The sequence below is a fragment of the Bufo bufo genome, chromosome 1 (assembly GCF_905171765.1).
Source record: "Bufo bufo chromosome 1, aBufBuf1.1, whole genome shotgun sequence".
Taxonomy (NCBI): Eukaryota; Metazoa; Chordata; class Amphibia; order Anura; family Bufonidae; genus Bufo; species Bufo bufo.
Genome location: NC_053389.1, coordinates 352158824 through 352172318, shown reverse-complemented (window position 1 = coordinate 352172318; position 13495 = coordinate 352158824). Strand labels below are relative to the sequence as shown.

Below are 13495 nucleotides of genomic sequence, written 5' to 3'. Positions count from 1 at the left end.
TTAGTTTTCACAAAGTTTGCTGCTAAACTGCTTTTAGATCTTTGTTTCAGTTGTTTCTGTGATGTAGTGAAATATAATTACACGCACTTCATACGTTTCAAAGGCTTTTATCGACAATTACATGACATTTATGCAAAGAGTCAGTATTTGCAGTGTTGGCCCTTCTTTTTCAGGACCTCTGCAATTCGACTGGGCATGCTCTCAATCAACTTCTGGACCAATTCCTGACTGATAGCAACCCATTCTTTCATAAACACTTCTTGGAGTTTGTCAGAATTAGTGGGTTTTTGTTTGTCCACCCGCCTCTTGAGGATTGACCACAAGTTCTCAATGGGATTAAGATCTGGGGAGTTTCCAGGCCGTGGACCCAAAATGTCAACGTTTTGGTCCCCGAGCCACTTAGTTATCACTTTTGCCTTATGGCACGGTGCTCCATCGTGCTGGAAAATGCATTGTTCTTCACCAAACTGTTGTTGGATTGTTGGAAGAAGTTGCTGTTGGAGGGTGTTTTGGTACCATTCTTTATTCATGGCTCTGTTTTTGGGCCAAATTGTGAGTGAGCCCACTCCCTTGGATGAGAAGCAACCCCACACATGAATGGTCTCAGGATGCTTTACTGTTGGCATGACACAGGACTGATGGTAGCGCTCACCTTTACTTCTCCGGACAAGCCTTTTTCCAGATGCCCCAAACAATCGGAAAGAGGCTTCATCGGAGAATATGACTTTCCCCCAGTCCTCAGCAGTCCATTCACCATACTTTCTGCAGAAGATCAATCTGTCCCTGATGTTTTTTTTGGAGAGAAGTGGCTTCTTTGCTGGCCTTCTTGACACCAGGCCATCTTCCAAAAGTCTTCGCCTCACTGTGCGTGCAGATGTGCTCAAACCTGCCTGCTGCCATTCCTGAGCAAGCTCTGCACTGGTGGCACTCCGATCCCGCAGCTGAATCTTCTTTAGGAGACTATCCTGGCACTTGCTGGACTTTCTTGGACGCCCTGAAGCCTTCTTAACAAGAATTGAACCTCTTTCCTTGAAGTTCTTGATGATCCTATAAATTGTTGATTGAGGTGCAATCTTAGTAGCCACAATATCCTTGCCTGTGAAGCCATTTTTATGCAACGCAATGATGGCTGCACGCGTTTCTTTGCAGGTCACCAGGGTTAACAATGGAAGAACAATGATTTCAAGCATCCTTTTAACATGTGAAGTCTGCCATTTTAACCCAATCAGCCTGACATAATGATCTCCAGCCTTGTGCTCGTCAACATTCTCACCTGAGTTAACAAGACGATTACTGAAATGATCTCAGCAGGTCCTTTAATGACTGCAATGAAATGCAGTGGAAATGTTTTTTTGGGATTAAGTTAATTTTCATGGCAAAGAAGGACTATGCAATTCATCTGATCACTCTTCATAACATTCTGGAGTATATGCAAATTGCTATTATAAAAACCTAAGCAGCAACTTTTCCAATTTCCAATATTTATGTAATTCTCAAAACTTTTGGCCACGACCGTAGTTTTAACCCAGGACTTACAAGCAACAAACTGTCACTCCGTGACCCCTAGCAACCTGACACAGAATTGACGGACACATGGGAAAAAAAAACTGTGTTGGCTTTCTCCTCCGCCTCTTCCACCTACACCTCCACAACCCCCTCCTTCTTCACTCGGACCTCCACCTCCTGACTCAAGATTATTATGTCTTTTATTGGCAGAGTAGAGAAATATACCGGCTGCACCCCAAAAAATGGCTAAAGGTCCCACACAGAATTGACGGACATATTTACAAAAAAGTGTTGGCTTCTTCCTCCACCTTCACTGCCTCTTCCACCTACACCGCCACATCCACAGCCTCCTCAACTTTCTACTCCACTTGGACCTCCACATCTTGGTTCAAGATTTTTTATTTTTATGCATTTTATGTCATTTTTCTATCCACATTTCTCTGCAGGTCAATTGTGCTTCTTTTATGCCTACTTTGGAGCCTTTTTCAGCCCTCTAGCCCTTCATATGACTTTTTTTACAGCCATTTTAGTGCCCCATAGTTCGGGTCCCCATTGATTTTAATGGGGTTTGTTGTTGGGGGTCAAGTTCGAAAACCGAACTTTGAATTGAAGTTCGGCCGAACCCCTCGAACGTGGACATCCACCGGTCCGCTCATACCTAGTTTTAACATACTTTTATTTAATTTTTTTTTAATTTTTTTATGGTTGGAATAGTGTAGATACCTGTATTTTCCCATCCAGTTAAGAAAAGACAGGAACACATGCACAAATAAGTTTAGCAGATGGTGTGCCTTTTAATATTTTGTAAGATGTGCTATAATATTTGTTGAATTCAAAGATTTTTCACCCTTTTCGGTATACGCTGGTGGAGCGAAGCATACTTTCCTTCTCCACACAGCTGGGTTCCAGTTCCTTCTCTCCCACACTGCCACTTTGTGCATCAACCTCCGGTGTGGAGTGGGTCATGCTGCCACTGCAGCCAATGACTGCCTGGGTCACATGATTCATGGGAACATGTTGCCGCTAGGGTCAGTCAGTACAGTGGCCCGTAGCCCACTGCATACCGGAAGTTGATAGACGGAAACTGGATGGAGCAGATGAAGGTGGCAGTGGGGGAGTAAAAAGGACCATAATCCAGCGGTGGGGAACGGGTAATTGTGCTTCCCTCCTCAGCTCTGCTGGCTGCCCGAAAGGCCCCTCCAAGGTGAACAACCCCTTTTTAATAGTTATGTTTGACATATTGAAATAGTTATTTTATTATGTTTTTCCTGTCTCTTTACAGTAAGGAAATGGAGAAGATTAAAGATGAATTATCTCTGCAAAGAATGAAAGCTTTAGCAGAAAGCCAGCGGGTCTTGGAGCTGGAACGGAAGCTTTTTACCACGGACAGGCATCTTAAACTTTTGCAGAGTGAAAACATGAAACTTCGTGTCAACCTGGATGAACTCAAAATGAAATATGAACCTGATGGTACTAATGGAATTATACACTATATTGAATCGTTCAGTTAAGGCTTGAAGAGAACATGTCACCATAAAAATGCAGTGCAATCTGTAGACAGCATGTTATGGAACAGGAGAAGCTTGGCAGATTTATATGTAATTTTATGGGAAATTAGTATAATTTGTATTTTATTCATTTAAATCTCTCTGAGCTCAGTAGCTATGTGGGTGGTCCTATCAGTGATTGACTGCCTTTTCTGTATTAGTCGGTATATACATACACTGTGTGTGCAAAAATGATTGGCAGTGTGGCTGCCATAAAATATATGTGGGTAAAACCACACAAGAACTTAGGAGGCGCATCTCTAAACATCTCAGTACCATAAACACCACTAGCGATACACCCCTTTCAAGACATATGCAAACTAAACATAATGGGAATAACCAGAGCCTAAAAGTTTTGGGCATTCAAAAATTAAAGCTAGGCCCGAGAATGGGTAATCTTGATAAGAGACTACAACAGGAGGAAACCCGGTGGATATACCGTCTGGGCAGCCTGGCCCCGCATGGTCTGAATGAGGGTTTTACATATGCGTCGTTCCTCTGAGAGAGATTCCAGTAATGATAAAATGAAAATCATAAATTACAACAGATAAATTATTTACAGAACTATATAACGAGTAAGAATAGGGCGGCAAACCAGCTTTGAAAAACCTGTAACACAAGAAAATATGTATGTTTAAACTTTAAAGGGAGTCTGTCACCACATTTGAGCCTATTAGACAGATCCAATAGCGTTAATAGTGCCACCCAGAAGTTTAAAACGGTACCTTTGTTGCATATACCGGAGTCTTGTTTGAGCCAAAAATGAACTTTGTAGGTTCTGTAAATGCGCCGTCTCAAGTGCCCAGGGCGGCGTCTCAATCTTCCGAGCCCAAGACCGGACCTCCCCAACGGCTCATAACCCCGCCCTCCTTGTGCCTCTGCCCGCCCGTTTACACTCCTCCTCTCTCCTGCGGCGCAGTGGAAAAGGAGAGAGGAGGAGTGTAAACGGGCGGGCAGAGGCACAAGGAGGGCGGGGTTATGAGCCGTTGGGGAGGTCCGGTCTTGGGCTCGGAAGATTGAGACGCCGCCCTGGGCACTTGAGACGGTGCATTTACAGAACCTACAAAGTTCATTTTTGGCTCAAACAAGACTCCGGTATATGCAACAAAGGTACCGTTTTAAACTTCTGGGTGGCACTATTAACGCTATTGGATCTGTCTAATAGGCTCAAATGTGGTGACAGACTCCCTTTAAGTGTAACTGTATGATACAAGATGGAACTCGGATAAATCCAATATGGTCCAACTAAAACGTAGGAACAATTAATACATTTATATATTATACCTGCTAATCCATCAGCGAGGCATAATGGAATTAGAAGATGTAGGAGAATCTGTAATATAGATAAGAGTATATGGAATAATGCTGAGAAGTCACTACGAGGCCACAAAATTATCCACAAAATTTTGAGTAAATTATGAGGCCACCATCCACAAAAAGCGCAAAAATAACAGATAAAATATGACGGAAGAATAACAAAAATCGATCTGACTCGGTTTAATCACCGCATGTAGGCGCAGAATGCTGGGGAACTTCTACCAGATATTAAGTGCCTAAGTGGCCAAAGCATTCATTAAACGGCAAAGTCTCGACACATGTGCAGAGGACAATAAGAAGAGTGGGCATTACTACCGTACGCATGCGTAGATCAGTGGAAAATATCCCTCGGTAGTATAAGTATTTGGACATGCGCAGTGAAGGCACGGCATCTTGCTATTCTCTGCTGGCGAGGTAAATATGCGCACGCACAGTGGGAAGAGAGGTTTCATATCTTAACAGTGCACGCATGTGCATTTGAGCTTGGGTATTGTAAAGGAGGCTTAGACAAACCCACCCTTAGCAGCTATATCCGAAGGTAAGCAAAGGTCCCATGCGTGTGTAGTAAGGACGAATCCATATGATTCTATCACCGGGCGCAGGCGCAGAATAGTGGTGAATCTCCGCTAGATACTAAGTGCCCAGACATGCGCACTGACAGTTACGGCGCCTTTGAGATGACAAAGTCCCGGCGCATGCGCAGAATCAGAGGGCATAAGTTGTTCTATCACCTCAAGCAGGCGCAGTATGGTAGGGAGTCTTCATCGTATATTTATAAGTGTCCAGACATGCGCACGGAAAAAGTATGTGACTAATGACATCTCCAAGAGCTAATTGGAGTGAGGTGTCAGCCAACTGGAGTCCAATCAATAAGATGAGATTGGAGGTGCTGGTTACAGCTGCCCTGCCCTAAAAAAAATACACACCAGTTCAGGGTTTGCTTTTTACAAGAAGCATTGCCTGATGTGAATGATGCCTCGCACAAAAGAGCTCTCAGAAGACCTACGATTAAGAATTGTTGACTTGCATAAAGATGGAAAGGGTTACAAAAGTATCTCCAAAAGCCTTGCTGTTCATCAGTACACGGTAAGACAAATTGTCTATAAATTGAGAAAGTTCAGCACTGCTGCTACTCTCCCTAGGAGTGGCCGTCCTGTAAAGATGACTGCAAGAGCACAGAGCAGACTGCTCAATGAGGTGAAGAAGAATCCTAGAGTGTCAGCTAAAGACTCACAAAAGTCTCTGGCATATGCTAACATCCCTGTTAGCGAATCTACGATACGTAAAACACTAAATAAGAATGGATTTCATGGGAGGATACCACAGAGGAAGCCACTGCTGTCCAAAAAATAAATTGCTGCACGTTTACAGTTTGCACAAGAGCACCTGGATGTTCCACAGCAGTACTGGCAAAATATTCTGTGGACAGATGAAACCAAAGTTGAGTTGTTTGGAAGAAACACACAACACTATGTGTGGAGAAAATAAGGCACAGCACACCAACATCAAGACCTCATCCCAACTGTGAAGTATGGTGGTGGGGGCATCAAGGTTTGGGGCTGCTTTGCTGCGTCAGGGCCTGGACGGATTGCCATCATCGAAGGAAAAATGAATACCCAAGTTTATTAAGACATTTTGCAGGAGAACTTAAGGTCATCTGTCCACCAGCTGAAGCTCAACAGAAGATGGGTGTTGCAACAGGACAACGACCCAAAGCATAAAAGTAAATCAACAACAGAATGGCTTAAACAGAAGAAAATACGCCTTCAGGAGTGGCCCAGTCAGAGTCCTGACGTCAACCCCATTGAGATGCTGTGGCATGACCTCAAGAAAGCAACTCACACCAGACATCCCAAGAATATTGCTGAACTGAAACAGTTCTGTAAAAAGGAATGGTCAAGAATTACTCCTGACCGTTGTGCACGTCTGATCTGCAACTACAAGAAACGTTTGGTTGAAGTAATTGCTGCCAAAGAAGGTTCAACCAATTATTAAATCCAAGGGTTCACATACTTTTTCCACCTGCACTGTGAATGTTTACATGGTGTGTTCAATAAAAACATTGTAACATTTAATTCTTTGTGTGTTATTAGTTTAAGCAGACTGTGATTGTCTATTGTTGTGACTTAGAGGAAGATCAGATCACATTTTATGACCAATTTGTGCAGAAATCCATATCATTCCAAAGGGTCCACATACTTTTTCTTGCAACTGTGTATGTATATATCTATATCATCTATATCTATATATACACATCAAAAGTATGGCAACACTCCTTTGCCAACTGTAAAGTGGGTGCCAGCGTTAACCCCTCGATTCTGGGTGGTAGACAAATTGCAAAAATCCACGGCACTCCTTAAAAGTGAAAAAATGTGCTATTTATTCACACGTCATACAGCAACGTGTTCTCTCTCAGAACCTTTTTCAAGCTAAGTGGTGGAGTATTTTGTTACGGGGTATGTGTTACCACTTTTTATGCCAACTTTCATCTATGTTGGGTTGTTATCATTGCTAACGTATAGAATTTTCTGTTCTCCCCCTTTTTTGTTAGGGTGATATAGTGAAGTATGGGAGGTACCAGGACAGGGAAACCCCACCTTCATTGGTGGTCAATGAGCTACGGTTAGATTTGTTTCTTACTAGGGAAAGATTTCCCGCAGAGTGAGACACTAGCTTCTTCACCTCAACACCTAGTGAATGACCCTCTTCCCTATTCGTATGTTGTATTAGTCACAATTGTGGTGGATGCCATATGTGCAGTAATAGGTGGGCGGCTATTTGGTTTGCCCATGTTTGTGTCATTATCAGCCACCGAGACTGGGGCATAAATTTTAACTAAATAAAAATAAGTTGCTTTTTAAGGGTGATTCTGTTGGACCTCCATGCCCAGTCCAGTGGCTAGGGAATTGTAAATCCAGCCATCTGCATACGGCTGCAGAAAAGTGTGAAGGTGCACTATGCTGTTGAAGGTATGGAACATTGTTATTACTGGAAACCAGGATCAGTCTGTGGTACTGCGTTGGGCTACCAGCGAGCGATGGGTAAACATGGCGCCTGCTTGTGCATGCAGCGGGTGCCATTGCCGGCGGGTCTCCGCTGTTTCAAACAGCAGAGACGAGCAGCTAATGACCGCGACCTGCAATAATGCCGATTGCGCTCATTAAAGCGTTTTATGCTTTGATCAAATGTGGTGAAAGGCTGAAGAACCTGGAAGAGCTTCTTGCCGACATCTTCTGCAACCAATAAAGATGCTGGTAATTGGTTTCAAAATGCTGGGTCTCGCTGAAGAGACCCAGGGTATTAAGGCTGCAAATATTATTTTGGCCAGCAGGTGGCATAAGAAATATGACATAAGAAAAAAACATAAACATAAGGAATGAGCAATTCTGCTCTTATCATGGATCTATAGGAACTATGATGACTCATAGTTTTAAAAATGTGAGTTGTGTAGCCTCAGACATGAGCTACAATGCCATAAAAAAAGTCAAGGAAAACTTTTAAAAATTAAAACTAAAACAAAATAAGATAAAATCACCCCCCTTTCCGTAAAAATAAATAAATAACATGGATAACAAAAAATATAAACATGGGCATCACCGCGTCTGGAACTTTGTATAAAAATATCAAACCTTTTTAAAACATGATGTCAACAGAGCCATTTATCGTTACTTTCTATTTTTTGTGTTTGGCAGTTCATAGGAAGGCATTACAACTATTTGTATTATATTGGGACACACTCACTGTGTTTCTCTATTCCAAGGTTAGTGAGGCAATAATGTAGTGAGACGCCTCCTATGGAATGTAAATCTTAGTGTGATTGTTACTAATTGAGTGGTATGTGTTTTTAGATTTGAATTGGGAATTCAATTTTTGTATCTTGTGAATTGAAAGGAAACATTCACCTCCAAAATCAGTTTTAAAGTAAGCATATCCAATGTAGGGTAGTTTCTTCTAATCCTGAGAAATGCTTGTTTTTATGCCAATAAGTTTTTTGGTGTACCTGGCTTTACTTGTGTCATTGCTACCAGTTCTGAAATCTGTGTGATGGTGCACCAAATAGAGAATCCCCCCCACCCGGCAGCAAAAGCTTATTTATATACGATTAAAAAGAAGCATTAATCAGAAATAGAGGACTGGATTTGCACATGAAAGGTAATGTTATGTTTTGGGGGGCATAACCTACACAGTAGTATGCATACCTTGAAATTGATTTTGGAGGTGCCAGACTCCCCTCTAATAATACTTTTTATTATTTTAAATTTTTCAGAAATTGTTAAATTACAAACTCAGAGACGTACACGAGAACAACTTCCACTTGACTGTCCAGCTGAAGAAGTATCTGAGGGTAAAGATCTGCCTGTTAGTAGCATTGATCCTGTTCCTAAAAATAATCTTGAAGGAAAAGAAAATGTAGCCTTGTCAGATAATTTATCTCCTGAAGATGAACCTGCATCTTCTGACGAACAAGATGTTGCAAGTGTACCTGTGAGCCAAGATGAACCACGTAGTCACCAAACTGTGAAAGAGCGGAAGAGAGTAAGAATAGCAGAAGATTTAAATGATACCCACACATTAACTAAAAAGGACTGCACCCTTTCATCTACCTCCTCCAGGTCAGTGCCACCTCCAGTTCTTGAACACCACATCCAAGAAAGACCTAGATCTTTTATCTATCACTTTGTGAGTTATGCCTTCCGTCTCTTCCTGTTTTTCTTAAGCTTTGCATGGTGTTTCCTTCCTAACTTTCGCCTTAATCGGCTTAAAATTTTTAGTCCTTTCAGAAAATCATAATTGTTGCATCTTTTATAAGAAAGTGGACTATTTTCCCTTTTTAAATGTGATTGTGAACCAGTATGTACTCAAAAGTATGTATGTTTATTCAGCACTGGAATTTCATTATTACTACTATTTATTGAACTTTTTTTTTTTTTTTTTTTTTCTTTTTAAATAGGGTACGGACTTAAAGGCATGGTCTTTTATGAGACATTGGTGGCATATCTCTAAGGTATACCACCAATATCAGTTCAGTGCAGTGCAATAGAAGTGAATGGAGCTGTGGGAGCGCTGGCGCAATGCACTCTCCATTAATTTCTATGGAACTTCTGAATATAGCCCGAACGTGCTTTTGGAGTCCTATGGGTCTCGGAGGTGAGACTGTGCCTGTCTGAGTTTAATAGCATACCCTAGCGGTATGCCATAAAAGTCCCAGCTGATACAAGCCCTTTAAGTAGCATTTCATGGGCAGCAAGACACACCATCTTGCAGTTTGCCCGGTTCTCAAATTGATAATGGTCATGTAATTTTACGACTAAAGCTGCATCCTAGCGGCAACAATTTGCTGCCATTAATAAACACACAATGTTACAAAAGGAAGCTCCCAGTAACAGTTTGAAAACCCCCTGAACTGAATGTTGGACTGATTTTTGCCCTCATCTCAGCCACCAGGTGTACACTCAATATGCGTACCCTTAGCAAAATTCACAGTTAAAACATTTATTTTATGTATGCACTTTTTTCTTTCTTGTAATTAAGGTGTGTTAATGTCAAGAGGTTCACCCTTGTAGGTGTAATTGTGTAACAAAACTGCCCATGGACTCTTTTCAAAGGGAAGCAATTTTGAGTTTTTTTATTTTTATTAAATGTTATTTAATTAAAGAGCTTCACTTCCTACAGGAAAGCGGAGGGAAGCCTTGTTGTGATCCATTTCATGATCCTATCAAAAGAAATTGGTTCAATGAACTCAATTGATATTTGGCTTTTCTTTTTATGCTAGAGAACAAGGGGCTGTAAGAGAAAAAAAAAAAAAAATTCACTCTCCTTTCATTTGTCCTGCATATCCGTCGTTCAGCTCTTTAAGGAGGCACCAATGCTGATCAGCGAGTTTGACTCCTGACATGTGTGCTGATCAGCTGCTTGAAGAGGCCGTGGTGCTCCTAGAAGCTTACCTTAGACCAGGGACGTCACATTGCTTATGCGCTGCTCAGTGAATGGAGCTGAGCTGCGATATCAAGCACAACCCCTGTCCTGTGGGCAGCGCTGTGGTTGGAAATCTGCAAGAAGGACACTGTGCTGAGCTCCGCAGCCTCTTTAAACAGCTGCTCTGTGGGGCTGTCGAAAGTCAGCATAGGTCATCAACCTTAATCACTTTAAAACCCCTTTAACATCACATTTCCCTGTTCACCCAGCAGATACATTTGTATAACCATTTTATGAAAATGTATCTCTCAGTGGACCTGTAGAATGTAATGTCAAACAAGTGCATTCATTTCTCGCCCATTCCATTGGGGGACACAGACCATGGGTATAGCTTAAGCCACCACTAGGAGGAGACACTATGCAAATAAGAAAAAACAGCTCCTCCTCCACTGGCTATACCCCCATGCTCCAACAGGAGGACCTCAGTTTTAGCTTGGTGTCGGATAAGGAGGTGACACTCCTGTTCCTGCAGGGTTGTCCCTGTAGTTTTTTTCTTCTCCTGTTTGTTTTTTTCTAAACAGAGGACGCAGGGTCGCATGGTGCGTCCCTGGTCTCTCAGTGGAGCGAGCGCCGAGGTCGAATGGCCGTCCCCGGCTACCTCCCTTTCCCCCCAGAAGATAAGTGGAACCGGGCTCGACCTGCAGCTCCGGTGGCCTACCAGGTCCGGGGTCACCTAGTCCTGCCCTCTATCCAGTGCACTGCCACTCCTTGTGTCGCGCGTCTGCTCTTCTTTCAGCAGGTCTGGAGAGCTCACGTTCGAGACGCCTGGACCCTGAAAATTGTAACTTCTGGTTACAAGATAAAATTCGCTTCCAGACCTTCGGAACGTTTCTTCCCTTCTCGGGTTCGGTGATCCGGCCCGTGCCTCGGCCCTTTTACAAGTGGTCTCTTCCCTTCTGGTCCGGGGAGTTGTTGCCCCAGTTCCTCTGGAGGAACAGGGTACAGGGTTCTTCTCTAATCTCTTTGTGGTGCCAAAGAAGGAGGGATCTGTATGTCTGGTCCTAGACCTGAAGCTCTTTAACAAGTCCCGTCGGGTGCGGAGGTTCCGGATGGAATCCCTCCGCTCCCTTATTGCTTCTCTTCTTCCAGGGGAGTTCATCGCGTCAGTGGACATCCGGGACGCTTATCTGCATGTCTCTATTGCAGAATTTCACCACAGATTCCTGCGCTTCGCCATTGGCGGCCGTCATCATCTCTGTTACCCTACCTGGACGACATACTGATAAGGGCTCCCTCTCGTCCCCAGGCCGAAGACTGCGTCAGGTTCACTGTTCAGACTCTGCAGCAGTTCGGCTGGCTGATCAGCTTCCCGAAGTTCTCTCTCCAACCTGCCCAGAGGGTGACCTTCCTGGGGATGATTCTGGACACCACTGCAGCCCGAGTATTCCTTCCGGATTACAAGTTCTCTCGGATACGGGAGTCGGTGTCTCTCCTTCTGCATTCTCAGTGTATCTCCATCAAGGAGTGCATGCAGGTTCTGGGGCTTATGGTGGCCTCCTTCAAGGCTGTTCCCTTTGCCCAGTTTCACACTCGGCCTCTGCGACAGGCGATCCTGTCCTTCTGGGACAGGACATCGAGGGGTCTGGACTCTCAGATCCGCCTACTGCCTCGGGTTCGCATGGGACTCCCGTGGTGGCTGTCCCCTCAGAATCTGGCGTCAGGGAGATCCTTCCTCCCCAATCTCCTGGACAGTCGTCACCACCGATGCTAGTCTCCGGGGTTGGGGTGGCTTTTTCCAGGCTCGAAAGGTTCAGAGGGTGTGGTCAGAAGTGGAAGCCCGCCTTCCGATCAACATTCTGGAGCTCAGAGTAATTTTTCTCTGTCTCATTGGACCTCCCTCCTAGCGGGTCTCCTGGTAAGGGTCCAGTCGGACAATGCCACAGCTGTGGCTTACATTAATCTTCAGGGCGGATCCCGCAGCCGGACAGGTGATGCAAGAGGTGAAAAGGATCCTCCAGTGGGTGGAAGCTCATCGCCCCCGATTGGCCTCGCCGCGCCTGGTTCTCGGAAGGCACTCTGATGCTGGCAGACATTCCCTGGCCTCTTCCTCTCAGGGAGGACCTGCTGTCTCAAGGGCCGCTTCGTTTAACGGCGTGGCTGTTGAGACCTCCATCTTGAAGTAGAGGGGCTTCTCAGACTCTGTCGTGAAGTCCATGATGAGAGCCAGGAGACCAGCTTCCTCCCGGATATACTATCGTACCTGGAAGGCCTTTCTTGCCTTTTTGCGAGAAGTTAGGTGTTTTTTCACTTTGTTTCTCCGTTACGGTGATCCTCTCTTCTCTCCAGTCGGGTCTTGACATGGGAATGTCCCTGAGCTCTCTGAAGGGTCAGGTCTCTCCTCTGGCCATTTTTTTTCAGCGGTCTCTGTCTCTGCTCGGTCCGGTGAGGACCTTCCTACTAGGGGTGGCGCATTTGGTCCTTCTGTGTGTCCCTCCCCCCCTGGGATCTGAACCTGGTTCGGTTTTCTCTGCAGGCGGCTCCTTTGAGCCCCTGAGGGACATTTCCCTGAGTCTTTGCACCTGGAAGGTGGTCTTTTGGTGGCCATCACCTCTTTCTGGAGGGTATCGGAGCTGGGCGCCCTTTCCTCCAAGGGACCCTTTTTGGTCTTCCATAAGGATAGGGTGGTACTGCGCCCAGTCCCTTCTTTTTTGCCCCGCTCCGGCGAACCCCAAGGAGCGCGCTCTATTCTCTGGATGTTGTCTGTGTTTTGCGGTTGTACCTGTCGGTTACTGCCCCATTTCGCCGCTCGGACTCCCTTTTTGTGGTTCCCGAGGGGCCTCACCCAAGGTCACTGTGGCTTGGTGGATTCGGTCAACTATTACCATGGCCTATCGGTCCCGGGGTAGGGTTTCCCCTAACGGGGGTTACCGCGCACTCCACTAGGGCGGTGGGGGCCTCCTGGGCTAGGCGCAATCGAGCCTCTACATCACAACTTTGTAAGGTGGCCACCTGGTCGTCCTTACATACCTTTACCAAGTTCTACCAGCTGCACTCTCTGGCGTCAACTGATGCTGCCCTAGGGCGCAAGGTATTGCAGGCTGTGGTTCCTGTTTACCCGTTGGACGTTTCCCTCAGGAGGTGTGGGTCTTCCCACCCCATGGACTGCTCTAGGACGTCCCATGGTCTGTGTCCCCCAATGGAATGGGTGA

General features: G+C 44.9%; 1 protein-coding gene across 2 annotated transcripts in view; it reads left to right on the top strand.

Annotated features, from left to right (window-relative positions):
- The window catches only part of SPDL1 (spindle apparatus coiled-coil protein 1), a 174006-nt gene that overhangs the window by 125721 nt on the left and 34790 nt on the right, over positions 1 to 13495 (top strand). For both annotated transcript variants that reach the window (XM_040442834.1, XM_040442825.1), the window contains exons 10-11: positions 2789 to 2976; positions 8638 to 8983. In XM_040442834.1, the coding sequence (XP_040298768.1) occupies positions 2789 to 2976; positions 8638 to 8983 (534 nt within the window). The remainder of the gene's footprint in view (positions 1 to 2788; positions 2977 to 8637; positions 8984 to 13495) is intronic.